Raw genomic sequence first — 25454 nt, 5'->3', positions numbered from 1 at the left:
CTGCACCAAGGCGTAAAACGCATCAGGTTTCCATTGAAATGACTAAACGCTACATATATGAAAGCAACCTTAGACATAGGCTTATGTCCATAAGACCAAGTTTACCTGTTTTCTTTTTTTTCCTCATTACAAATACAAACATTGTGATTTTGCGAGTTATTTCCTTTCACACAGGCACAGAATGTGTATGCGTGCCAGCCATCAGCTGTCGTCTTTGTGGTGTGTTCGAGTGCAACATTTTATTAAAAACAGAAGGCAATATAAGGCCTTGGTGGCTGTTATTTCCCGAGTACACATCTCTGTGCTTTCATTTTGTTTAATATTAGATTTTTTTCTTGGGTTGTTGATGGGTGCCGTGTCTTTGCGGTAGTTTTGTATATCAATGAGATGCGAACAGAAGGTAAAGAAGTGCTAAATGATGCCTTATTTTACATATGTATCTCTGTTTACTCATGCACACTAATGGTAAGAAATAAGGAGCATTTCTGCCTACATGTTCACGTCGCTAGTTAGTGCCGTCTAAAATTGGATGTTATTACATAAACATATTTTTACTGATAGTTAGCATATGTGAAGACAAAAACTGCAGTTATTTAAAAATGCTTACAAAATCTTTTGAAAGTGAATTGATATATTTCTAAATCAATGGTTAAAAATGTAAACCCAAGAGTTTAAATAAATTAAAGGAGTATAACGCATTGCACTGGATCTTGTTCCTTCACCTGTGGGCCTTTACGATGAATGAGGCAAAGCCCTGATACAAGGTAAGATCTCAGTCTCAGGTGAGATGTACAGACATGATGGCCAACATGAATTCTTCCAGCACACTAGACTCAGAAGTACACTTCATCTCTGTCCTTTCATCTCTCCTTATCTTTCCTTTACTCTATTTCCTTCAATCTCTTCATTCTCTCTACACCATGCCAGTCATACTTTACTCATTAACATAATCCCCTATCTTCCCTGTAGCTTTTTTCGTGTGTTCTGAGAGTCACACTTCATCTCATGTCCTGCTGTTGTTAGTAGACGTTGCACACTTATTCACAGCAGGAGATGATGAAGCTGTGTGGATTATGCTCTATTGTCTCAAGGTCAAACAGAGCACTTACACATGCCCATCGTCCTATCTGAATTTAGATAAGCTGTAACGAGCACACAACGGCCCTGTAGGTTGATTGATAGGAGCAGGAGCAGTAGTCCTGTTTATTGATTGATAGTGGAAATAATTGAGAAATTACCATCTGATCTCAATCCTCTTACCAAATTTGTGTGGAAAAAAGTATGACCTTGTCCAGCACCACCATCTGGGAGCCTATCATCCTACCAGTGTGATTAGTTCACTGTTTGATCAGAGTGAATCCATTTTACATCCTCCTTCTAGTTTCATTCTGAATTCATGTCATTGTCCATACCTGTCTCTTAAATGTGCTCTTTTTGTGGTGTGTAGAGGTTCATTGCAGTGTAGGACACTTTGAGGGGATTGCTAAAACGTAACCCTTAGACAACGTTTATATGTAAGCACAATAATATGCGTAATAACGTGCACGCCTTATGTTTCTATTGTTATCTGTTTTGTGAAGCAGGGATCTCTAAACCAAATCCGAGAGCTGATACTGTACAGGCCTGAATCATCAGATGGGTGTTGGATGTCAGATCAGATTTCATCTATTTTCCAGTCCAATTCACTGGTGTATTTTATGCTGTGAACACGTGATGCTGACTCGCGCAACACAGCTCTCGCATGTGGGCATCAGAGATGGGCAAATGAAAGCAATGATAATTCAATAAATGTGTTTATTTAAAAGGATCTGCATCAATTGATGTTCAGTACCCATTAACAAACCATACATTCTTCTAGAAATGAAGACATTTTGTTTTTAAATTGTGAAGGATCTGTTTTCAGTTCACACTACGTGCCAAGCACAGTTATGATGTATAAGAAGCAGTCGATTTCTCACTATGGGTGAGTAACAGTAACGCGCAATTGTTTGCATTGAGCATCAGATTTATTAGAAACATATGTTACCATAGTATATTATCAAACTAGACTTTATTAACACTAGTTTATTAGGCTAACAAAATGCACTTGCTGCATGTAAAAGCATGCGTGGTATAAAAGGTAGCTTTGATTGATATGGTGGTACCATTACCACTTCAGCGGGCCTTTAACTCTACTACTAGTACAGCACATCTTCACATCATGTTTAAACACATCAACAGAAAACAAAGACACCAGCCAGATAACACAGCTATACGCTATTCAGACTGGAATAGTTTTACATGTGACGGAGCAGTAATTATTACTGCTGTATCTCTGGGAATTTAGTAGACTATGTGTGCTTTTACTGCATTTTTTACCTAGTGTAAAATAGTAGTTGTAGTATAAAAGAAGTATAAAAATTAGAAGTATAACAATTGTAGTGTAAAAGGCCCTGTAGAAATAATCCCATATCAAATAAATCCTGTCCAAATTGACATGTTGGTAAAAATTATGTTATATCCTGTGGGAAAAGAGGTTTCATGGTTTTTCTTCAGAGGAAACACTCCATGAAGTGCTCTTTTCTCTCACCGAAACCAAGTATTGTCCCAGCTTCAATAGCAGAACAATAAAATATAGATGACATTCTAAAGGACAACACTTCCCAGGGTTGTATGTAAGTTATTGATTTTGTTTCACAGGTATTGCCTACATAAATGTTATGTTTAAGCACAAGCCCTAAAGAAAGCAGTTATAATAAAGGTCAAACAATCGTTTGACGTTAAAGATATGAGGTGTACATAGTATGCATACTTTGTGAAGACACTCCCATCTCTGTGATTTATACGGCACGCATTTGTCATGGCATAGTTTCGACAACGTTATACAGCGTCACAACATTTATTTCCGTCCAGAAATTGCATTAACTTTCGGCCAAGATCTCGTATTGAGGATGGGAGAGTTGAACCACTCCGTAAAGTCTTCTCCAGCACATCCCAGAGACTTTCAGTGGGGTTAAGATCAGCGCTCTGTGGTGATTGTCATATCGGAACGTGAGTTTCCCGTAGGAAGAAAAAATCCATTGATGGAATAACCTGGTCATTCAGATTGTGCAAGTGAAGTGACTTGTGGCCAAGTATGGTGACCCATACTCGGAATTTGTGCTCTGCGTTTAACCCATCCAAGTGCACACACACACACCGTGAACACACACCCAGAGCAGTGGGCAGCCTTTTTTGCCGTGGTACTCGGGGAGCAGCTGGGGGTTCAGTGCCTTCCTCAAGGGTCTCACCTCAGTCGTGGTATTGAGGGTGGGAGAGAGCGCTGGTCATTCACTCCCCCCCACCTACAATCTCTGCCGGACCTGAGACTCAAACCCACAACCTTCAGGTTCACCTTCGGGTTGCAAGTCCGACTGTCTATCCATTAGGCCACGACTGCCCCCGTTAGACCTGACCAACTGAAGCAACCCCAGATCATAACACTTCCTCCAGAAGCTTGTACAGTAGGCACTATGCATGATGGGTGCATTGCTTCATGCACTTCCCTTCTTACCCTGACGTGCCCGTCAGTTTGGAATAGGGTAAGTCTGGACTCATCAGACCTCATGACCTTTTTCCTTTGCTCCACTGTCTAATCTTTATGCTGCCTAGCAAATTAAAGACATTTTTTCCGATTAGCCTCACTAACAAGTGGCTTTCTTGTGGCCACTCAGCTATTTAGTCCAAATCCTGTAAGTTCTCGATGTGGAAATGCTCGTACTTTCCCTATTAAACATATCTGTGAGTTCTACTGTCAGTTTTTATGATGTGTCTTCACCAAGCGTTTTAATCATTCAAGATTTTTTTCCGACCACATTTCTTCCATAAAGCTGACAGTACACCACTATCCTTCCAGGTTTTAATTATGCGTTGGACAGCTCTCAACCCAATTCCAGTGATTTCAGAAATCTCCTTAGCTGTTTTCTTTGTTTGATACAGGCCAATAATTTGCCCCTTCTGGAATACAGTAACATCTTTTCCACAACCATGGGATACATCTTCCCACATGGTTGTTTAAGAAATGAGAATCTACACACTGCATCAGTTAGGGTGAAAAGAATTGTTGCCAGCTGAAACATACTCATACATACATGCGATAATGATCCAATCATAGGCTCTTAAGTATCTGCTTATTTAAATTCAAACAGCGAGCTTTTTTTTGGGCAGGCATTGTAGATCCAATCCATCAGAGTGTCGTCTGAACACGTGCTTCAATAGAAGAGATTAGGCATGAGGAAAATCTGAGCTTTTATAGAAAGCAGTTAACATGTTCAATGTCAAAATTGGCTTACATTTAAATAGGGACCTAGAAATAGAGCAAAAATATTGAATATTAAATATTCAAGATATTGAACATGTACATTCTTTGTTTTAAATATGTCAAAATTGTAAAACCTTCTGTTTATTTCCAGTTTTAAATAGAAAAATATCCCAGATTTTCAGTGTGATCGCGGAGTTTGAACTCCGCTGTATGTCCGGAAATCTTATCCTATCCGAATAGTACTTATTAAGACTTGCTGATATTAAGATTTGTCAGGACTGCACCACAATGTATATAAAATAAAACATGCTGCCATCACGCCTCTGATGTTTCTCATATCTTGACAACAGAAGCTTGCAGAGTGTCAGCTATATATATATATATATATATATATATATATATATATATATATATATATATATATATATATATATATACAATACATTCCTATTGCCTGAGTATTATGGCTAAATGCTAGCTGATTTTATTTGGCCACACAAAATGAGAATTTTTAAAGCCAGTGTGAAGATACAAAATTACTACATACTACAACTGCAGCAGTACATTTAAAGATGTCATTACTTTTAAAAAAATGATCAAATTGAGCAGAATAGTGCTATTAAACACCGAATGTGGTTAAATAGACTTTGGAAATGCAGCAAACGAGAAACCATTAATGTATAATATCAACTGTAAATCCATTCTTCCATTTTATCTTCTCCAGCAGTATGATTGTGTGATTAGATCAATGTTCTCAAGGGATCATCAACCACTGTCTAGACACATCAGCTCCTTCCAGAAAAGGTAAAAGACTTATTGAGTGTGGGTGTGGACTTGGCAGGTGAAGTATGGCATATGATGTTACACTGGGATTGGATCACCTCATATCAATTTAAGAATGCAGAGCACAACAGCTTAGACTTTTAGTTTGTTTTTTTTTTTCAGTGCAGAGAAACCCGTGACTACTCAACATTTTTTAATAGAAGATTTATAGACTTTTAAAGCCATATTCGTGAAATGTTTCAACATGTTTTTGTGTTTGTTTTTTTGCCTTATGTTTTTCCACTGAGTCAGAGTCACCTGATCTTTTTGAAGAATTAGCAGAGGTAGGTGGACAGGGAGATTTGTCCATTTTTATTGCGTTAGTGCAGCGTGTCAGGATAACAGAAAAGACTAAAATAGCTCATGCAGCTCCTAGTAACATTTCAAAATAGTAGCACACAAAATCCATCTTAATAGTTAGAGCGATATTTGTAAAATTAATTTGTAAAATAAATGAATAAAACAATCAAATCATCCCACATGGGGTCACAACCCCTAGTTTGAGAACCCCTGATATGCATTATGCTTCGCGAAACAACATTTTCAATAAGGGAAGACATATGGCCAGAAGTCTGTGGATACCTGACCATCACACCCATATGTGCTTCTTGGACATTCCAGTCCAGATTTATTCTCCCTTTGCTGTAGTAATAACCTCCACTCTTCTGAGAAGGCTTTCCACTAGATTTTGGAGCGTGGCTGTGGGGATTTGTGCTCATTCAGCCACAAATGCATTAGTGAGGTCGGGCACTGATGTCAAGGAGGAGGCCTGGTGTGCAGTCGGCGTTCCAGTTCATCCCAAAGCTGTCCAGCGGGGTTGAGGTCAGGGCTCTGTGCAGGACACTTAGATTTTCCACTCCAACTTTGGCAAACCATGTTGTTATGGACCTGGACCTTTGCACAGGAGCACTGTCATGCTGGAACCGGTTTGAGCTCCTTAGTTCCAGTGAAGGGAAATCTTAATGCTACAGCATACAAAGACACTCTGTACAATTGTGTGCGTCCATCTTTGTGGTAACAGTTTGGGCAAGACCCACGAATAGGTGTGAGGGACAAGGGGTCAACAAATCTTCAGAAAGTGTCAGTGTCTCTTCCTCTTTCAGAATTGAGCCCCTCTTCTTCCACTCTGCTGCTGCCCCATGGGTATGACATATAAGGTTGTACCACAGTAGCCTTGATTCTCCAGGTCACAAAACTCTTAAACAAATGATCTGTGGCGTATACAAGCATTCTATAGGCTTCCTAACTGTCACAAAGCACACTGGGATGATATGCTGAACACTTTGTTCTGGGGTTCTGAATCCTCCTGCCAGCGCCATTATATCTCTGATCTATAGTTGCAAACAGAAGGGCGTCGATCAGAAATGCTGTGGGGGAGGTATACACAGAGTAATTACAGCTTTGCTTAATCAGACCATACTATGAGGTGGAAATCCCGTAAATTAAAGGTTGAGCTTATGGCGTATGTCTAATTAAACAAGCTTTTATGTATTTTTGGCTTTTTGGCTCGACCTTCTTCCTTTGCACTATATACAGGGGTCCTGTCTTCTTCATAAGCATATATATGCCAAGAGAACAAGACACAATTTTTCAGTGGAATTAGATGATGTCCTTTTTGTAATATAAATAAATATATTATGTATCATAAATTATTATTCTTACGTTTTTTTAATGATTGTTATTTATTATCTGTATATAGCCTGTGACACTTTCCAATGCTGTTAGACTGTAATATAATGCAATATAATGGAGCATTTGTGTATTTGTGTAGTCTAAAACTTGCAGCACTGTAGCTTTTCTTCTAAAAACTAGAACTGCTCTGAGTTCCAGGCATGAAATGGAGTGACTGTAGTGTGCATGCGATCCTCTGTTCTGAATAACTCTGTGATTGCTCATGCACATGGTCTCTGCAAGACATTCAGGGCTCACTTACAACGTGACCTAATTTTCTCAAACCCGCCCGCGAGTTCTCGTGCTTCTGGTGGTTTTGAAGTCGTCTCTTTACAAGAGCATTTTCAAAGTCCTGCCTGCCATTCATGCGAAACTGTGTCAGATGGTTCAGGGCTGTTCCTCTGAGCTCTGTTGTTTTGTCATTGAATGCATGCAGAGAACAGTGGAAGAAATGGTGAGCAAAAGACCAAAAAAAAAAAAAAAAAAAAAACCCAGACAAAACATACAAGAAGTCTTGGAATGTTTAAAAGAATGACATCTCCGGAGCTGTAGCTGGTACGATTTTTGTGTGTGGTATCTGAAAAGGGGCCAAATGTGTGTAAGCCCCAAAGGCGAAAGCTCTCTGCATCTAAAGGAATGGACTAGGTTTCAGTGGTTAACCTAAGATTGGGGAGTGCTACATAAGCAATGGCTAGCCAGCACAAAGGAATATAAAACACTCTTCCCTCTCAGCTTTAGAGCTGTGTTTAACTTTGAACAAAATGGCTAGTTCCCTGTCATCACAAACAGTACTCATTTGTGCAGTGTTTGAATGTCTAGTATCCAGTTGTAAGACAAAGTTTGTGAAAGCTTTGTAATTGCATGGATTTGTGCTTTAATGTATTCTGTTCTTTATCCAAGTTATAATAAAAGACAGACATTCTTTCTGTAATTAGAACACACATACAATTGTACTTTTAATGGCTTTATTAAACACATTGATTAATCATTTACAGTGCAATATGGACAAAGTATGTGAACCCTTGCAATTACTATATCATTATTTAAAACTAGTAGAACCTCCTTCAGCAGCATTAACCAACACCAAACATTTCCTGTAGCTGCTGATCTGACTCACACAATGGTGAGCAGGAATGTTTGACCATTCCTTGCTGAAAAAAAATCCTTTCATCATTATTTCTGGATTTTTTTTTTTCCATGAACAGCTCCTACAGGTCATATTACAGCATCGCAATTGGGTTAAAGTCTTGACACTAATTTCATAAAAATTTATTTTTGTTTTACTTTGGGCTTGGCCAATTCTTTTTTTTAAGGTTGACCATCTCTCCTTTATCATACAACAGCTACCAACTGGGTAGGATGAAGACTAACGTATGCTTCCTTCGACATGTAAAGGCAACCAACTGCTCATGCAGCATCACAGGGCAGAGTAACACACGCGGAGGAAAGCTCTATCTGCCCTCTTCTGCATACATGAGCTCACAGATACCCAGATACCCATGATAGGATAGTTTTGCTGTGATTGACAGGGGAACGAAAGTATGACATCCCTCCCACCCAGAGAGCATGGCGAATTTTGCTCTTTTGGACTCCCAAACACAGGTGGCTATGGCACCATTGGAATCTGAACTCGTGATCTATGGATGATACAGCAAACGTTTTTCAGTTGCGCCTGATCCATTGATTCTTTAATGGTAGTAAGCTGTCCGGGCTCAGAGGCAGCAAAGCAGCACCAATCCTGTTCACTGGGGTTGAGGTCAGGGCTCTGTGCGGGTCAGGTGTCAGAAATTTTGGCCATGTAGTGTATCTCCACTACGGAAGGACACTATGGAGGAAACCACTATAATTCTGCCGCATGTCTAACGTTTGAAAAAGACCACCTGGCTGTTCCTCTTGGAAAATGTTCAAATTGAACAGATTGAGACAGAATATTTTTGTTCAGGTTTAGAAATAAAAAGCTACTGCACGCCAACACTGAAACCTCAGGCCAGCTATGAAGCATGTTATTGGGCAAAATGTGTTTGTTTATTATCATAATGACTTGGATGAATATGAAGAAGCACATTTAATGAGTAATTAATGCAAGTAATTCCAAAGGCCTTCTTGTGCACCCACCACAAAATGACAGTAGTAGTAGTAGACCTGTTTGCTATAACATGATATCTCTCAAATAAATCACATGTATTCCAGCTCTATGGCATGTGAGTGCACTTTCCAATCTCATATGTACCATGTGAGTTCCCCATGGGGAAGAGTTTTATGTCAGTCATGCAGCCAGGTCACCTGGAAATATAAGGTGTTCAGTGATATGGTTTGTCATTTTAAAGTACAACAGTATAAGCACAGTATTGTAGGTAAACCTTTCTGGGTCATGGTGGTGCAGCGGGTAGTGCCGCCGCCGTACAGCTCCAGGATCCCCTGTTTGTGCGGAGTTTTGCATGTTCTCAGTGTCCCAAGGGGTTCCTCCAGGTTCTCTGGTATCCTCTCACCTCCAAGAACATGCCAGTAGGTACTCTAAATTGTCCCTACATGTGAATGTGTGTGCATGGTGCCTTGCGATGACATCCAGGGTATATTCCTGCCTTGTGCTCACTGTTGCCAGGATAGGCTCCAGATCCACCATGACCCTGACTAGGACAAAGTGGTAACTGAAGATGAATGAATAAGGAATTTTCTTTCAGAAAGTGCTCTAAAGGAAGGACTCATTCATCTTGCTAGGTGCACTTGCCTCGTTTAGCCTTCGACTTAGAAGCAGAAGAATGAAAAGCTGTAGTGCTTCTTGAAGCTGTATTACAAGGCCACTTTAAAATGAGTCATGAAAGAATTTATTCTTTGACAGCAGCTACAGGGACGTGACTTCTACAGGGTGTCCCAAAAGTCTCCATACATAGGGGAAATTATCACTTTTTAGCAAAATGTCTTCCAAAATTATTCATACCTAGTTTATATTTTTTTCAGATAGCCTTTAAGAATGCCTTTGACAAAAGAAGCATGTATTGAAATCATTCTCATGGTTGGACCGGGAAGCTGTCGCAAGGTTGCGATGGACTTTAACAGGAAACTGTTGCCAAACTTATTAATGAATTCAAAAAGACTGGAAGTTTTGTGGACCAACCGAGAAGTAGACGTCCATGTGTACAGATGTTAGCTTTCCCTGTGGCCTTGTTATTCTTGAATAATAAAACAGAGCTGCACAATATACGATTGGGGTCATAAGTTTACATATTCCTTGCAGAATCTGCAAAATGTTAATAATTTTAAAAAAAAATGAGAGATCATAAAAATTGCATTATGTCTTCTGGGAAACATGTAAATATCTTACTGTATGTAGCTTCTGAAGGGCAGTACTAAATGAAAAAAATAAGATCTTTAAACAAAATAATAACAATTTACACCGATCATCCTGTTCAAAAGTTTACATCCCCCTGGGTCTTAATGTATCGTGTTGCCTTCTTGAGCATCAGTGAATGTTTGCACCTTTTGTAATAGTTGTGTAGGAGTCCCTCAGTTGTCCTAAGTGTGAAAAGATGGATCTCAAAATCATAAAGCCGCTGTTGGAAAGGGGTTAAATATGCAGATACTAGAAAACCAAAAATTGTGCAGTACCTGGAGGATTTTTCTGAAGAAAAGTGGGCAGTTTAACTGCTCAAGACAAACAAGGGTCTCGTGAACAACTGTCACAAAACATAAAAACGGTCATTGATCATCCAGGTAACAACACACAGTATTACGAATCAATAAGAATAAACTTTTGAACTGGTTCATTTGTGTAAATTCAGTTATTATTGTCTTCTGGACTATATGTAACATCTGCTATGTGAAACAGCTTATTCAGGGCAGTACTAAATAAAAAACAAAATGCAATTTTTGTGATCTCTCATTATTATATTTTAATTATTAACATTTTGCAGATTCTGCAAGGCATATGTAAGCTTATGACCCCAGCTGTAGGTCTATTGAATGTTGGTCATCAAGGCGTAAATTTGTTTGTTGTGAGCGTCATGACAAATCTCGGTCTCTTAACACGAGTGTTTCTGTAGGTGACTTAATGAATTTACAACACTCAGCAAATGAATGAATAAATGAATTAATAAATAAATACATTACAGGTTAATATTTATTTGTGTGACCAGCCTAGAGAACAATCATAAATGATTCATTAAAAACCCTGCTCTTTTTGTTGTGACAAGTTGTAGTTGAAGAGGTCAGCAAAATAGCACAGGAACTTCAAAGAATTAATTAAAAAAGTCACACAAATGACTAACTTCTATTTTGTTATGCCTGTATAATGCATTATAACTGTAAGCTTTATATTTACAGGCTTTAGAAACAGCTGTGAAAATAATTATAGTCTACAGTACGATTGAGAGAAATCTCTCACCAGCAGGCTTGTCTTGTTCGTAAGTTTATCTAAAACATAGCTCCTATAAAAATGTAAAAATCGAGTAGAAATATTGATTCAATCTATAATTTGAAAGAGGTATGTGCACCATTTTCATAGAGGCATGCACTCTACTGGCTTCACTACCTTCGAGCTACAATTATACAGAAAGCCAAAGATAAGTGAAGCTCAGCAATGTTCAAAGTGCAGAACTGTTTTATTAAAAATGATTCATTCAAGTGCAGCATCTCTAACTATTTTTTTAGAGGCTTGAGTTTTAATTTAAAACACCGTGCATTGATCCAAGCTGAAGAAACTGCTGCTGAGAACTGCATGGTGTAATTTCTTCTCTGCTCCATTCTTTCCTATATGATACAAAAACGTGCGATCATGCTAATCATTTAACTTTTTAAAAAATTTCAACGTTTTTATTTTCAACGTGTTTTTTAATGACAGAAACTGTTTTTCATAGTCACATGACTGTGGAGAAGGCATGGAAAACTGTTTAACCTTCAAGCATTTAATAGAAATCATTAGTGATGCAGGAGTATAGTGTAGCGAGTATCAAAAAAATATATAAAAATATATTATGAAAAATATATTAACTAGCCCATTGGGCAAGTAATAGTGCCAGTGTGCTGCCCAGTCCCATGTTTTGGTTGCCTGGAAACCTAGTTTACTGGACTTGTAATTCATAGTTAACATAATGTAGTAACTTATGGCAAGTTAGTGCATTAATACAGACAAACAAATGAGATTATGAATTCCTGGTGTTGGGGTGACAGTGCAGTCATTCGTTTCCTGATGCAGTTTTTGATGTGGCACATCATGTTTGTTACCTCGGTGTAAAAAAAAAAAAAAGTTTTGGCTGTGAGCTGTGTTGTTCTTGCATCACGAGTAAAAACTTTATTTAATTCTGGCTAAGAAAATGTAAAAAAAATAAATAAATAATAGTCCAGACACAAAAACATGATATGTCCACCCCTGCAGTAATAAAGAGAATTTTATCCCCATGGAGATTTTTTCTGTTTTTCTGTTTCATATCCCAGCTTGTAAAGTTGTACAGTCTGTACAGCTTGCACAGTTCTGAGATTTGATCTCATGTCCTTCTGGTTACCTGTACAATCATTACTTCATTTTGAAGAGTTCATGCTTTGTAATGTGCTCTTGCGTTTGTCTGTGTGTTAGAGATCCGTAATCAGCTGGTGGAGCAGTTTAAGTGTCTGGAGCAGCAGTCGGAATCTCGGATCCAGCTGCTGCAGGACCTGCAGGAGTTTTTCCGCCGCAAAGCCGAGATTCAGCTGGAGTATTCGCGCAGCCTGGAGAAACTAGCCGAGAGGTTCTCGTCCAAGATTCGCTCCTCCAGAGAACACCAGCAGTTCAAGTAAGCCAAGGGAAAGAGGGAGGTGTGTGTGTGTGTGTGTGTGTGTGTGTGTGTGTGTTGGTGTTCTGTAAGTGTGCTGATTTATGTGTATGTCTGTGGGTCTATATGGCTGAGCGTTAGGAAACGCTGCGGTGGATAGACCTGTCACAATTATTATATAATCACAATTATCCGAGCTGATATTTAACCATTATTTCCGCAGTCATATGATTTATGTAGTCAGTCAAAAATGAATGCTTCAGCAAACAACATAAGAATATAATCAGATTGCTGCATATTTTATCATTTTTCTTTAATCTCTAAATTATTTGTAATTATGGTCTGTCATGTAACGTGGTATTTAGTGGCCTTAGTCACTATTACTAAAACACCAGAGGCAAGGATATGGCTTATTTTTCATCTGCACAATTTCTCTTAAAGCTCAGAGTGTTTTCTGTTCCTTTTTGTGTGTCTTAATAATAGGTTTACATATTTAAATTATTGTCTCCTGTCTTCCCTTTGGCATTTTGTATAGTCTAAAAGACAGCCAGAAATACTGAAGTGCTTAAAGTACATGTTCAGTGTTGATAAATAGCTGCTTTACATACGGTATAAAGAGACAGTTTATTGTTTATTATAATTATGTGTATGTCAATTAATCCAATAAGATTTTATAATTGCGACAGGCTTAGCGCTGTTGTATGTGGGTGTGTGTGGGTTGTTGTTAATCATGCTTTCCTATATTTTGTGCTTACATGTATTTGTATTAGTAATGCATTGAAATGAGAATTTTTGGCTGAAGTCACATTTTAGGAATCACTGGGCCTAATACTGAACACCAAATAACAAATTCCAAAAGTTATTTCCAGCTATTTGCATTTTTGTATTTGTTTATGTATCTTTGTAAAAAGCACAGCAATTTTCCTTCTTTCTGTTTAGTTTCTTTTCAGTGAAACTGCATTACAAAACTACAAGGAAATGAAAATAAACTCTTTAACCCGTAAACTGCATCAAGCAAAATCGTTTGTAACCAGTGGTCGTTCTTAATTTAAACTATTCAGTAAGACAGTCACTATGACTGCTGTTGTTGTGCCTATATTGACGTAGAAAGAGCATAACAGTGTTGACATTTATAGATGTTTACCACAGTCTGCATAGCGTGAATATATCCTTGCATTCAGATCACCTCGTATTCTTGTTCTGCCTGACCTAATGTTTGTGATATTAAAAATAATCTATTAATGAGGTGAATTTCATTTTGAATGTACACTTGCACTTGTACAGTATCTGTCACTATTGACTGAAGCGTTGTTCTATAGGGTTAAGCAACACTGGAGCAATCAGGAACACAGCTCCAGTTTCATATATAGATGCCAATCACAGACTTGCACCCACATGGTGGTTCTGTTGTCCTGTCCACAGCCTGTTCATCGGTGTATTGTGCTCCCATGGTGGATAATTTAAATCAGTATACAGTTTCAAGAACAGTTTCTCATCAACAAGCTCCAGGGATGGCTACAGGGACTGTAAATGAATCTTTGTTAATGCTATAGCCGTAGCCATGGAAATCAAAGTCACTGAGCAATGAACTGAGATGTCTAACACAAAAGCAGAATGGATCGTTTAATAATGGATGCTGAATACAAAAAAGTCAATTAAAAAGCAAGAGAACTGCTTTGTTCCTCTGAAGATAAATTAATTTTTAGATTAATTTGCCAGTGTCTCTGAAAATATGCTTTGATTCCATTGACAGTGTCTTTATCCAGTCTAAATAAACTTTTTCATTGAACATGCAGTAAAAATGTAAAATTAACTCGCCTAAACATTGTGTTATGTAGATTAGGGGTTTTTGCCATAGTAGATGGAGATGCTACAGGGGCAGGAGGCAGCCAATCAAAATTATGCATGCACAAAAATACACTATATGGAAACCTGACCATCACACCCATATGTGGGCCTTTCCCAAAGATGGAAGCACGCAATTGTATAGGATGTCTTTGTTCCAGCATGACAATTCTGCTGTGCACAAAGCGAGGTCCATGAAGACAGGGTTTGTCAAGGTTTACGTGGAAGAACTCGAGTGGCCTGCACAGAGCCCTGACCTCAACCCCACTGAACAGCTTTGGGATGAACTGAGACGCTGACTGCACCCCAGACCTCCTCACCTGACATCAGTGCCTGATCTCACTAATGCTCTTGTGGCTGAATGAGCACAAATCCCCACAGACATGCTCCAAAGTCTGGTGGAAAGCCTTCCCAGAAGAGTGGAGCTTATTAGAACAGCACAGGAGGACTAAAGCTGGAAGGGGATGTTCAACAAGCACATATGAGTGTTATGATCAGGTGTCCACAAACATTTGGCCACAGAGTGAAGCTCTAGTTTCCTTCTGCTCTTTCAAAAGCAGAACAACGAAAACAGTGAGACATTTGTTCAGAATATTTGCCATTGTTGTTCAGTCGAACACTTAAACTGCTACTTGTGTTAGTTTCAGCTGAATATATTCATGTGAACAACTGGTGCATCTCTTATATGTGTATTAGTGTGGGTGGTTGAGACTTTGGAGTTGTTGTGATTAGCTGTGAGTGATATGACAAAAGTATCTTATCACGATATTTAAAGACATTTCTGCGATACGCAATATATATGATGATGTATCTTTCAGATACAGGACTGACTGCATCAACATAATTGTGTATGTGCTTCATTAAGAAGATTTTATTTTCATTTACTGTATACTGACAATCAACTGCCCTAATACATCTTCTTCAAGTATCGGTGTAGCGGATCGTCTCTGTCATGCTGCCTCATAGCTATGTTAGATATAGGCAGAACTGGGAAGTTTATCTCAGCAGGAAGTACTGCTGACTTCAGCAAAATAGTTAGTTAGCTGATATTAACTTATCCTCCTTAAAATCCCAAACAGTTTTTTCTCCTACTGATGAAACACCCTGTGATTCTTTACCCACCGGATGTGAAGAGCAGCTAGGCTTCTGTGCTCTTAAATGCTTTGAGACACTCTCTAGCCAATCATGTGGTAGCAGTGCAATGCTTAAAATAAATCAGATCCAGGTTAGGAGCTTTGGTTAATATTCATATCAAACATCTGAATGGGGAGCAATGTGGTCTCAGTGACTTTGACCATGGCGTGGTTGTTGGTGTTAGACAGGCTGGTTTAATTATTTCAGAAACTGCTGATCTCCTGGGTGTCAGCACACAATGGTGCAATAAAGAAATAAGCACTCTACAACTGTGGTGAGCAGAAAAGCATCTCGGAACGCACTAGATGATGAGCCGTGAGGCAGGTGGGCTACAGCAGCAGAAGATCACATCAGGTTTCAATCCTGTAAGCAAATAACAGGAAGTTGAGGCTACAGTGGGCACAGGCTCACCAAAACTAGAGAGCTGAAGATTAAAAAAAAACATTGCCTGGCCTTTTTCCAGCCTTAAACTGTACGCTAGGCTGGCACAGTGGTGCAGTAGGTAGTGTAGCTACCTCACAGCTGCAGGCTTCCTGGTTTGATCCTGAGTGCAGGTTACTGTCTATGCAGAGTTTTGCGTGTTCATATGGGTCTCCTCCGGTTTCTCCGGTTTCCTCCAACTGTTAAAAGAACAGACCCATAGGTGTGATTGTATGTGTGTGTGCTGCCCAGAGATGGACTGGCAATGGACATTTTTAAAGATTCAAAACTAACATCTAATCAACTGCTTGTAGTCAGTTTGTAACAGTTATTAAAAACATAAATAATTGTATATAAATTACTGCAATATTTCAGAAAAGTGCATTCGTTTCAACAAAAACTGACATAATTTATCACAATATTGATATATCGTCATATTGCCCAGCCTTAGTTGTGATGCTGTGTGAGCACATGTGGTCAGATTTTTAAGTAGAAATTGTGGTGCATTTGTGTGTATTTATTCAGTGTGTGTATGTGTGGGGGTTTCCTTTGCTGTTCATTTCAGATTATTTTTTTCTCCTCTGTTCTTTCTGTGCTCCACCCTTTGTCTGTGCTGTTGTTATCAGAACAGAAATAGCTGCTGGAGAATTTTAGAGCTCTCTGATTTTTTGCCACTGGATACAGACGCCCTTCCACCTGCACACTACTAGACAATCTTCTAAGAAGCCATAACACATTCACAAGCCTAAGGATTTTATCTCCACTTCAATTTAGCAACAAAAATGGAACTGTTAATTGAACAGGCTCTCTTTCCTGTTTTCCTCGCCGTAAAAGAAGTGCTTCATCAAAGCTGTTGGCTAAAAACAGAACAACTGGAGCACTTCACTTTGCATGTGAGCTGCTGCTTCTCCATATTTAATCAATAGGCAATTCTCTGCTCAGTGGCATTCAGCCAGTGATGGATTCTTGGCCTGCAGCAGCTCACACGGCTTTGTATGAAGGATTGTGCTAATAAATTGCAAGATCGTGTCAGTGAATGAGACAGTCGCATGCACAGATTCAGCATTTAATCAGTGTTGCCGAATTAGTGACTTTGAACTTATTGTAAAAACAAAAGCCAATGACAAATCTAACAACCTTCTGAGCAACATTCGTGACTGTCTTCCACTTGATGCAACTTTGTCTCACCACCATTGTGTAAACCCTGACTGAGTTGCCTTTACAGTAGCCTATGTTCCAAATGTCCAATCACTGATCTTCATTGTTTCCCAACAACCAATCACTGATCTTCATTGTTTCCCATCAGCCAGTCCCTGATCACCATTGTTTCCTATTAACCAATCACTGATCTTCATTGTTTCCCATCAACCAATCACTGATCACCATTGTTCCTAACGACCAATCACTGATCACCATTGTTTCCTATTAACCAATCACTGATCACCAGTTTACCATCATCCAATCACTGAACACCATTGTTCCTAACGACCAATTACTGATCACCATTGTTTTCCGACGACCACCAGTGCTTCACCTCTTATGTATTCTTGATAATTAAAGTATTTTATTACTATACTAATGGTGCAAAAAAAAAAAAACATTGAGTGAGTGACAGTTCTGTGGGTGGAAACGCTTTGGTGATAAGAAGGGTCAGAGGAAGATGGCTAGATTATTTCGAGCTGCCAGGTAGGATGTAGTAACACAAATAATCACTGTGGTGAGCAGAAAAGCATCTCAGCATGCACAATACTTCGAACATTGAGGTGAATGAGCTACAACAGCAGAAGGCCACACTGGGTTCCTCTCCTGTCAGCCAAAAACAGGAATCTGAGGCTATCATGGGCACAGCCTCACCCAAACTGGACAGCTGAAGACTGGAAAAAGACCAGGTGATTTTTCTAATCTTCAGCTGTCCAGTAAACCCACAGAACTGTCACTCACTCAGTGTTTTTTTTGTTTTTTTGCATCATTCTGTGTAAACTCTAGAGAACGTTGTGTGTGAAAATCCCAGGAGATCAACAATTTATGAAACACTCAAACCAGCCCATCTGGTACCAACATCCATGCCATGATCAAAATCAATGAGATCACATTTTTTTTCCCCATTCTGACGTTTGATGTGAATATTACCTGAAGCTCTTAACCTGTATCTGTAGGATTTTATGCACTCTCCTGCTGCAACCTGATTGGCTGATTGGATAAATGCATGAATGTGCAGGTATACAAGAGTTACCACTAAAGTGGATGATGAGTGTATTTAAATAGGTAGTTTGTGGGGCCATGACCAAAGACTTATTTTTAAGAAATGTTATCTATTCTATTCTGATAAAACTCTTATTCTGTTCTATTTTGTTCTGTTCTAGTTTATTCTTGTAAATTATTAAATATTCTATTCTATTCTATTCTGCTATGTTCTTTTCTGTTTTGTTCTGCTCTATTATGTTCTGTTCAATTCTATTTTTATTCTATTCTGTTCTGTTCTGATGTATCAGCTATTCTGTTCTGTTATTTTTTTCTATTTTCTTTTTGTTTTGTTCTATTATATTCTATATTCTCTTGTATTCTTCTTTCTTAATGTAACAAGTTTTGTTATGTAAATGCTTATGATAATTCAACAAATATGCAAATTAATCTGTGATGTCATCTAGCTACTTTTTAAGCGTGCATTAGCTACTTTCCTACTTTCCCTGGCAGCACTACTTTTAAAAGTCGTGCTATTGTTCAAGAAGGAAGGCAAAAAGAGAAGTTCTTAGATGACTCAATGAAGCAGTTCTGTAAGGAGCAGTACACAGCGGGGTGTATATGTGCTGGGGAGCTGAGATTGTGCAGATAAGAGAGTCGGTCAGTAAATCCAGCAGCTTTGAGCACACGTGTGCATACATGTATGATTTCCGCTGGCTGTGTGTGTGAGTATGTGTGTGTCTGTATGTGTGTGTGTGTGTGTGTGTGTGTGTGTGTGAGCCTGCTGAGGCCTATTGCAATAGCAGCAGGCTTGTTGTGTGTAATTAAGGCCAGCTGTAGGAGAGTTGTGTGCTCCCTCAGCCCGTCTGTAGCCCTGCAGTCAACAACAAGGGGAAACTTGGCCAGTCTCTACAGCCCTCAGCCTGAACCTTCAGCAATTTTGCTGTTGTTTTGTTTTTGCTGCAGTTCTTTTTTTTTTTGACATCAGCACTTTCCAGTTCATTCCCCTTGTTTATTTGTGTCATTCTTGATCTTCGTGTCTAGTTTACTGTTTACAGCAGTTTATTTGCATCTTCTGGTACTGCTTTTCCTTTTATAATTGTGCTTTAGAGGATTTTAGCTAGCTACACTATGGCAAGCTATATGGCAAAAGATGCAAATACGAATAGTTAAAATACATTTTGTGACAGGTTATTTTATTTACTTGTTTGTTTGTTTACTATCTTATTTATTTGCTTGTTTTTAATTTACTTGTTTTATTTATTTTTTTCACAAGTAAACAATTAAAAGAAATTTGGTCAGTTTTATCTTAAAACACTGATAATAATATACTACATAAAAAAAATACATAACTTAAAAATGTGAAATTGCATGCAATTATTCAGACCATTTTGAACATCAAGCCACAAAGGTCATATAGCCAAAATGTTTCAACCAGCCTTAATTAGATAAACTAAAGTATACCATGGGATCTTAAACACTCAAAGGCTTTGAATATGTAATTGCAATGAAAATTCAAGACAGTTTGAGTTCAAGAAAATTGTATAATATTTAAATAATAAATATGTTCTCGCAGTCTTAATACCTGTTAACATATACCTTCTATCTTACATTGAAGAAGCAAGAATAACAGACTGGGAGTAGAACATTGTGGCAGATAAACATGGAAAATATCAGTTTTGCTGCTGTAATTGTGACTAAAGCCAAAAAATCAGTTCATGGTGCACAGTGTGGTGAGCTTATAGGTGTGTAGGCAGCACATTCCTGTGCAGCTGATTTGTACATCACAGATAACATGTTTCACTGAACTGAGAAGCAGCAACTGGAAAGCCTTCACAGCTGCGCCAACATAAACCACTGAAGTCTGAATTTATACCACTGCAGCAGTGTTTAATCTGCAGTCTGAATTTAAACCACTGCAGCAGTGTTTAATCTGCAGTCTGAATTTAAACCACTGCAGCAGTGTTTAATCTGAAGTCTGAATTTAAACCACTGCAGCAGTGTTTAATCTGCAATCTGAATTTAAACCACTGCATCAGTGTTTAATCTGCAATCTGAATTTAAACCACTGCAGCAGTGTTTAATCTGAAGTCTGAATTTAAACCACTGCAGCAGTGTTTAATCTGCAATCTGAATTTAAACCACTGCATCAGTGTTTAATCTGCAATCTGAATTTAAACCACTGCAGCAGTGTTTAATCTGCAGTCTGAATTTAAACCACTGCATCAGTGTTTAATCTGCAATCTGAATTTAAACCACTGCATCAGTGTTTAATCTGCAATCTGAATTTAAACCACTGCAGCAGTGTTTAATCTGCAGTCTGAATTTAAACCACTGCATCAGTGTTTAATCTGCAATCTGAATTTAAACCACTGCATCAGTGTTTAATCTGCGGTCTGAATTTAAACCACTGCATCAGTGTTTAATCTGCAGTCTGAATTTAAACCACTGCATCAGTGTTTAATCTGCAATCTGAATTTAAACCACTGCGTCAGTGTTTAATCTGCAGTCTGAATTTAAACCACTGCAGCAGTGTTTAATCTGCAGTCTGAATTTAAACCACTGCAGCAGTGTTTAATCTGAAGTCTGAATTTAAACCACTGCAGCAGTGTTTAATCTGCAATCTGAATTTAAACCACTGCGTCAGTGTTTAATCTGCAGTCTGAATTTAAACCACTGCAGCAGTGTTTAATCTGCAATCTGAATTTAAACCACTGCGTCAGTGTTTAATCTGCAGTCTGAATTTAAACCACTGCATCAGTATTTAATCTGAAGTCTGAATTTAAACCACTGCAGCAGTGTTTAATCTGCAGTCTGAATTTAAACCACTGCATCAGTGTTTAATCTGCAATCTGAATTTAAACCACTGCATCAGTGTTTAATCTGCAATCTGAATTTAAACCACTGCAGCAGTGTTTAATCTGCAGTCTGAATTTAAACCACTGCATCAGTGTTTAATCTGCAATCTGAATTTAAACCACTGCGTCAGTGTTTAATCTGCAGTCTGAATTTAAACCACTGCAGCAGTGTTTAATCTGCGGTCTGAATTTAAACCACTGCATCAGTGTTTAATCTGCAGTCTGAATTTAAATCACTGCAGCAGTGTTTGAACTACGGCACACCTCTGCTATCATCCTGTTCTTTCATCTGTCACTGGTACATCCTTTTACTCTCCAACCTTCACACACTGCCAGGCCTACAATGCATGTGCCAAAACTGTTTTAGAGACTGTATCATTTAGTTTCTTCTCTGGTGTGTGACAGTGTTTTGTGTGTGTGTGTGTGTGTGTGTGTGAGAGAGAGAGAGAGAGAAATGTAGTGTCTGCTGCAGCAGACTGAATCAGACAGAATATATTGCTAGTTGGTCAATGTCCATCCTCCACTCCATCCTCTCCTCTTTAAACTTGTCTAGACTAGACTCTGTGTCTACAGCTGGGAGCTATCAAACATTTCTGGCCTCATTTTCTGTGTGTGTGTGTGTGTGTGTGTGTGTGTGGAAAAAGGGAACCTATGTAAGATAAGCAAATAACAGCCACAGCGTTCCAAGCTCAGTTAAATGGCTGGACATGCAGTAACGTCAGAGTGCATGTGCCCTTGTCACTGATTGGGTCTTTGTTTCTCTTCACTTTAAGCGGATAAGCTCGAGCAAGCTACATGAGACTGGATTAGCTGTCTTATGGTAAAGCTCTGTTAAGCCCACAGAATTGTTGTGAAAGGACATGATTATATGATGGGATTGTCGTTTGGTGTGGTTTAAGGAAGGCGGTTTTGATCCCAGTGCAGTCTAGCTGCTGGTGCATTTCAATGGAGTCAGAAAAAAAAAAGCTTGTCATCAAGCATCCATGTAGAATCGTATTAGACATCTGTACATCTGTGCACATCTCCTCCGAGACAGATGTGCATTTGCATAATAATGTTCACATGAGCAAGACTTATATTTGTTTTAAACTCAGGCTGCAAATAACTGCTCAGTAGGAGGAAAGGGTATGACATGATGAGATAATAAGTATGGAAATAAATATTCGTATGATTTTGGTGCTATTAGGAATCATCTGTACTTTTATAACACTGTTACTCACTGTGTAACAAGTAACATAGTGGATTTTTTAAATGATTATTTTTCCTCCTTTTCCTTGTTAAATGATGATTAACAACATAAAAATAAAGCATTGTTGAATTCTCAAATCTGAATGGTCAGACATTGTTGATTTATTTCCTGAATCTGCACAGCTCTGACGGCAGCTGCGGCTTATATCAGTGCACTTGTTCTAATATGTTACTGTTTCTACACTAACAGCTTACACAGTGACTTGTATGACAGATGTTCTACATAAATGGATTTTAAAAAAGTGTGTAATTGTTAATATTACCTTAAACATTAAACACAAATGGATAAAACATTCGACATGCTGCTGTTTAATAAATAAAAAAGTGCTGGACGATAATCAGCTTTGAGATGGTAACAGCTTGATGTCAGGCTGCATCACACCACCCGGCACTGATCATTTTCTTGTAACATTTTTGTGATTGTGATTATGATTTATTTCTTACATATTGCTTGTAAGAAGTGCTGTGTGTGATTGTGTTTGTGTATGTGGGTGAGAGTGTAAGGCAGGCAGATGCTGGAATTTTGCTCTGTTTGTTTCAGCAGTAAGGCATTTCCCTAAGCAGATTCATCTGCCTGCTCTCAGCTCCACAGTAAAGACACCTGACTCAAATTACACACACACACACACACACACACACACACACACACACATCAGGGCTGTTAAACCATGTGCTCTGGTGGTCATCATATTCCCATAGCCTGCTGCTTTAATGGCAGCTAGAGAAGAAGCAGTGATCTGATGCTGCTGGCCCTGGCCTCTGGCCTCTGTGTCTGCGTGCGTGTGTGTGTGTGTGTGTGTTGATGCATGTGTGCTCATATGTGTGAAAGAAGAACATCTGTCTAGCATCTGTGCATTTGTATGTGTGACAGTTGGTGAAATCACCTGACATGTTAAAATAAGCAGCTCCATCAGAGCTCCTCTTCACCAGTATAATAGCTAACCTGCTGCCCTCAATAACTTTCTAAACCAGGACAGGTCTGGGCTAAAAACAGATAATTGCTGTCCTTTGTTTCTCTTCACAAAATTAGATCTCCTACAAATGAGTTCAGGATATGAAATTCTGGGAGTCTGGAACTGGGGCACGTATTGCTGTCCTGTCCAGCTGAATTGTCAGACACCAATGACAGGGACGTGAAGAGTGATCAACACATAGACGCACAAATCCTTGTAAAAATTCATCATTTCCAAAACTTGGACACTCTTAACACAGATATAATGACTTTGTAGAATCTACATAATGCACTATGCTCCCAGCCAGACGCTATGAATAATAATCACCTGTTGTAAATTGTTCTACTCATATGTAATAGCACTTTTAGGATGCATACTTTTTAAAATTACAAATGGAAAATACTACAAAGTAGTGACGCAAGAACAAAAAGATTAGAAAAATTGTCTTTTACGCTAGGTGTCTAAAAGTTAAACATGGGAACTTAAAGTGACTCAGATATCAACATTGGTGTTTCAGAGCTTTTGTACTTGTCCCTTAGTGTTATGCACACCAATATGATAGTATATCTAGAAAAAAAAATACTTTTGGAGTTTTTTAGTTTGTAGTCATACTGTACTAGTCTTGTGTTTGTCCAATCAAATGCTCTGTAAAACATACATGTCCCGCCTCCCTCCAGGGTGGATATTGCTCTATATTAGCAGCTTGTTAGCAGCAAACAACGTTCAGCTATGTGTTTTTTGCAGTGTTTTCTGCGTTTTTCTGTTTTTCTTCACACTACTCACTTTCCAGCCATTCTTTGGTTGAGAAGAATGTTTCTTTTTGACAAGGGTGGAATTTGGTATTCGTTAAAGTTGACAGGTGTGGGTGAAGGTGGTGGTGAGAAAACCTACACAGTTGGCTCTCGCTAGACACTTTGCTGTTCTAGTTTCCTAAACTGCTGTTAGGTTCGTTTAGATTCAGCTGGGGGTGTGGCATATCTTGAATGCTTTTGGCTGATATGTAAATCAGTAAAGCCTTTTAGCACGCAGTCACTTCCTGTTTCAAAAGGAAATACGGATACATACAGAATCAAATCACAGCTCTGAAGCTGTTTCATGGGAATTTTAACCATTTAAATGTTGATTAATTGCCTTTGAGTACCTTTGCCATATATTTTGGAAAAAAACTCCTTTTCACAGGTACATACATGTTTTAGATGGAAGATATATGTGTTCAGAGATTAGGTTTGTTCTGCCATTTTTTTTCTGTCCAAGTGTTTTACCGTGGGACTGAGTGTATTTTATATCTAACTGTGTCTAAATGTGTCTGAGAGTATTTGGGAAATAAGTTGTTATTAAGCACCTAAATGATTAAGCACCTAAATACACTGACATATACAATATTAGGCAGCAAATGGGACATTGCAAATGTGCTTTAATCAAAAAACTCTACACAACATGATATAATTATACTCAGTGTACAATGTGGACACCTGCTACTTTGCTATACAAAGTAGCAAAAAGTACGTGGGCACCTGACCATCACAACCAGATGTGCTCGTTGAACATCTCTTTCCAAAACCATGGGCATTAATATTGAGATAGTCCTCCTTTGCTGTTCTAATAACCTCCACTCTTCTGTGAGTGTGGCCATGGAGATTTGCTCATTCAGCCACAAGAGCATTAGTGAGCTCGGGCACTGATGTCATGTGAGGAGGCCTGGTGTTCAGTCAGTGTTTTAGTTTATCCCAAAGGTGTTCAGTGGAGTTGAGGTCAGGGTTCTGCGCAGTCCACTCCAGTTCTTTGACACCAACATTGACAAACCCTGTCTTCATGGAGCTCGCTTCGTGCACAGGGGCATTGTCATGCTGGAACAGGTTTGGGCCTCTTAGTTCCAGTGAAGGGAAATCTTATCTACACCATAAACAGACATTCTAGAGAATTGTGTCTTCCAACTTTGTAACAAAAGTCTGAAGAAGAAGTGCATATGGGAAAATATTCTCCATCCAACTGTAACCTGTTGTACTTTTTTAGATGCTTGTTCAACTAGTTTTCCCTCCACTGGAGTATCATGTTCTGAAAATGTGGAAGGAGTTCAAGTGAGAAGCAGAAATAGACAGAGAATATCACTGCACAACTCTGGAAAAAAAGACTCTTTTGCTCAGCTGAGTTGTCAAGTAGTAGCCTGAGGCTCAGAACTGAGAGTGACCTAGTTCTGAACTGAACTACACATTCACAGTGAGGAAAAATAATCTCAACTTGTGCCTATTTGTGATAACTTCTAAAACAAAGCTCTGTAGCTTAAGCTGTAAAGTTTTGG

At 38.7% G+C, this 25454-nt stretch overlaps 1 protein-coding gene across 2 annotated transcripts in view; it reads left to right on the top strand.

The window, feature by feature from the left end:
* srgap3 (SLIT-ROBO Rho GTPase activating protein 3) overlaps nucleotides 1-25454 on the top strand; it is a 113271-nt gene that overhangs the window by 25039 nt on the left and 62778 nt on the right. For both annotated transcript variants that reach the window (XM_026919148.3, XM_026919138.3), the window contains exon 2: nucleotides 12342-12537. In XM_026919148.3, the coding sequence (XP_026774949.1) occupies nucleotides 12342-12537 (196 nt within the window). The remainder of the gene's footprint in view (nucleotides 1-12341; nucleotides 12538-25454) is intronic.

The sequence above is a fragment of the Pangasianodon hypophthalmus genome, chromosome 2 (assembly GCF_027358585.1).
Source record: "Pangasianodon hypophthalmus isolate fPanHyp1 chromosome 2, fPanHyp1.pri, whole genome shotgun sequence".
Classification (NCBI taxonomy): domain Eukaryota; kingdom Metazoa; phylum Chordata; class Actinopteri; order Siluriformes; family Pangasiidae; genus Pangasianodon; species Pangasianodon hypophthalmus.
The sequence above is the reverse complement of the archived record's forward strand: the minus strand, read 5'-3'. Positions and strand labels throughout refer to the sequence as shown.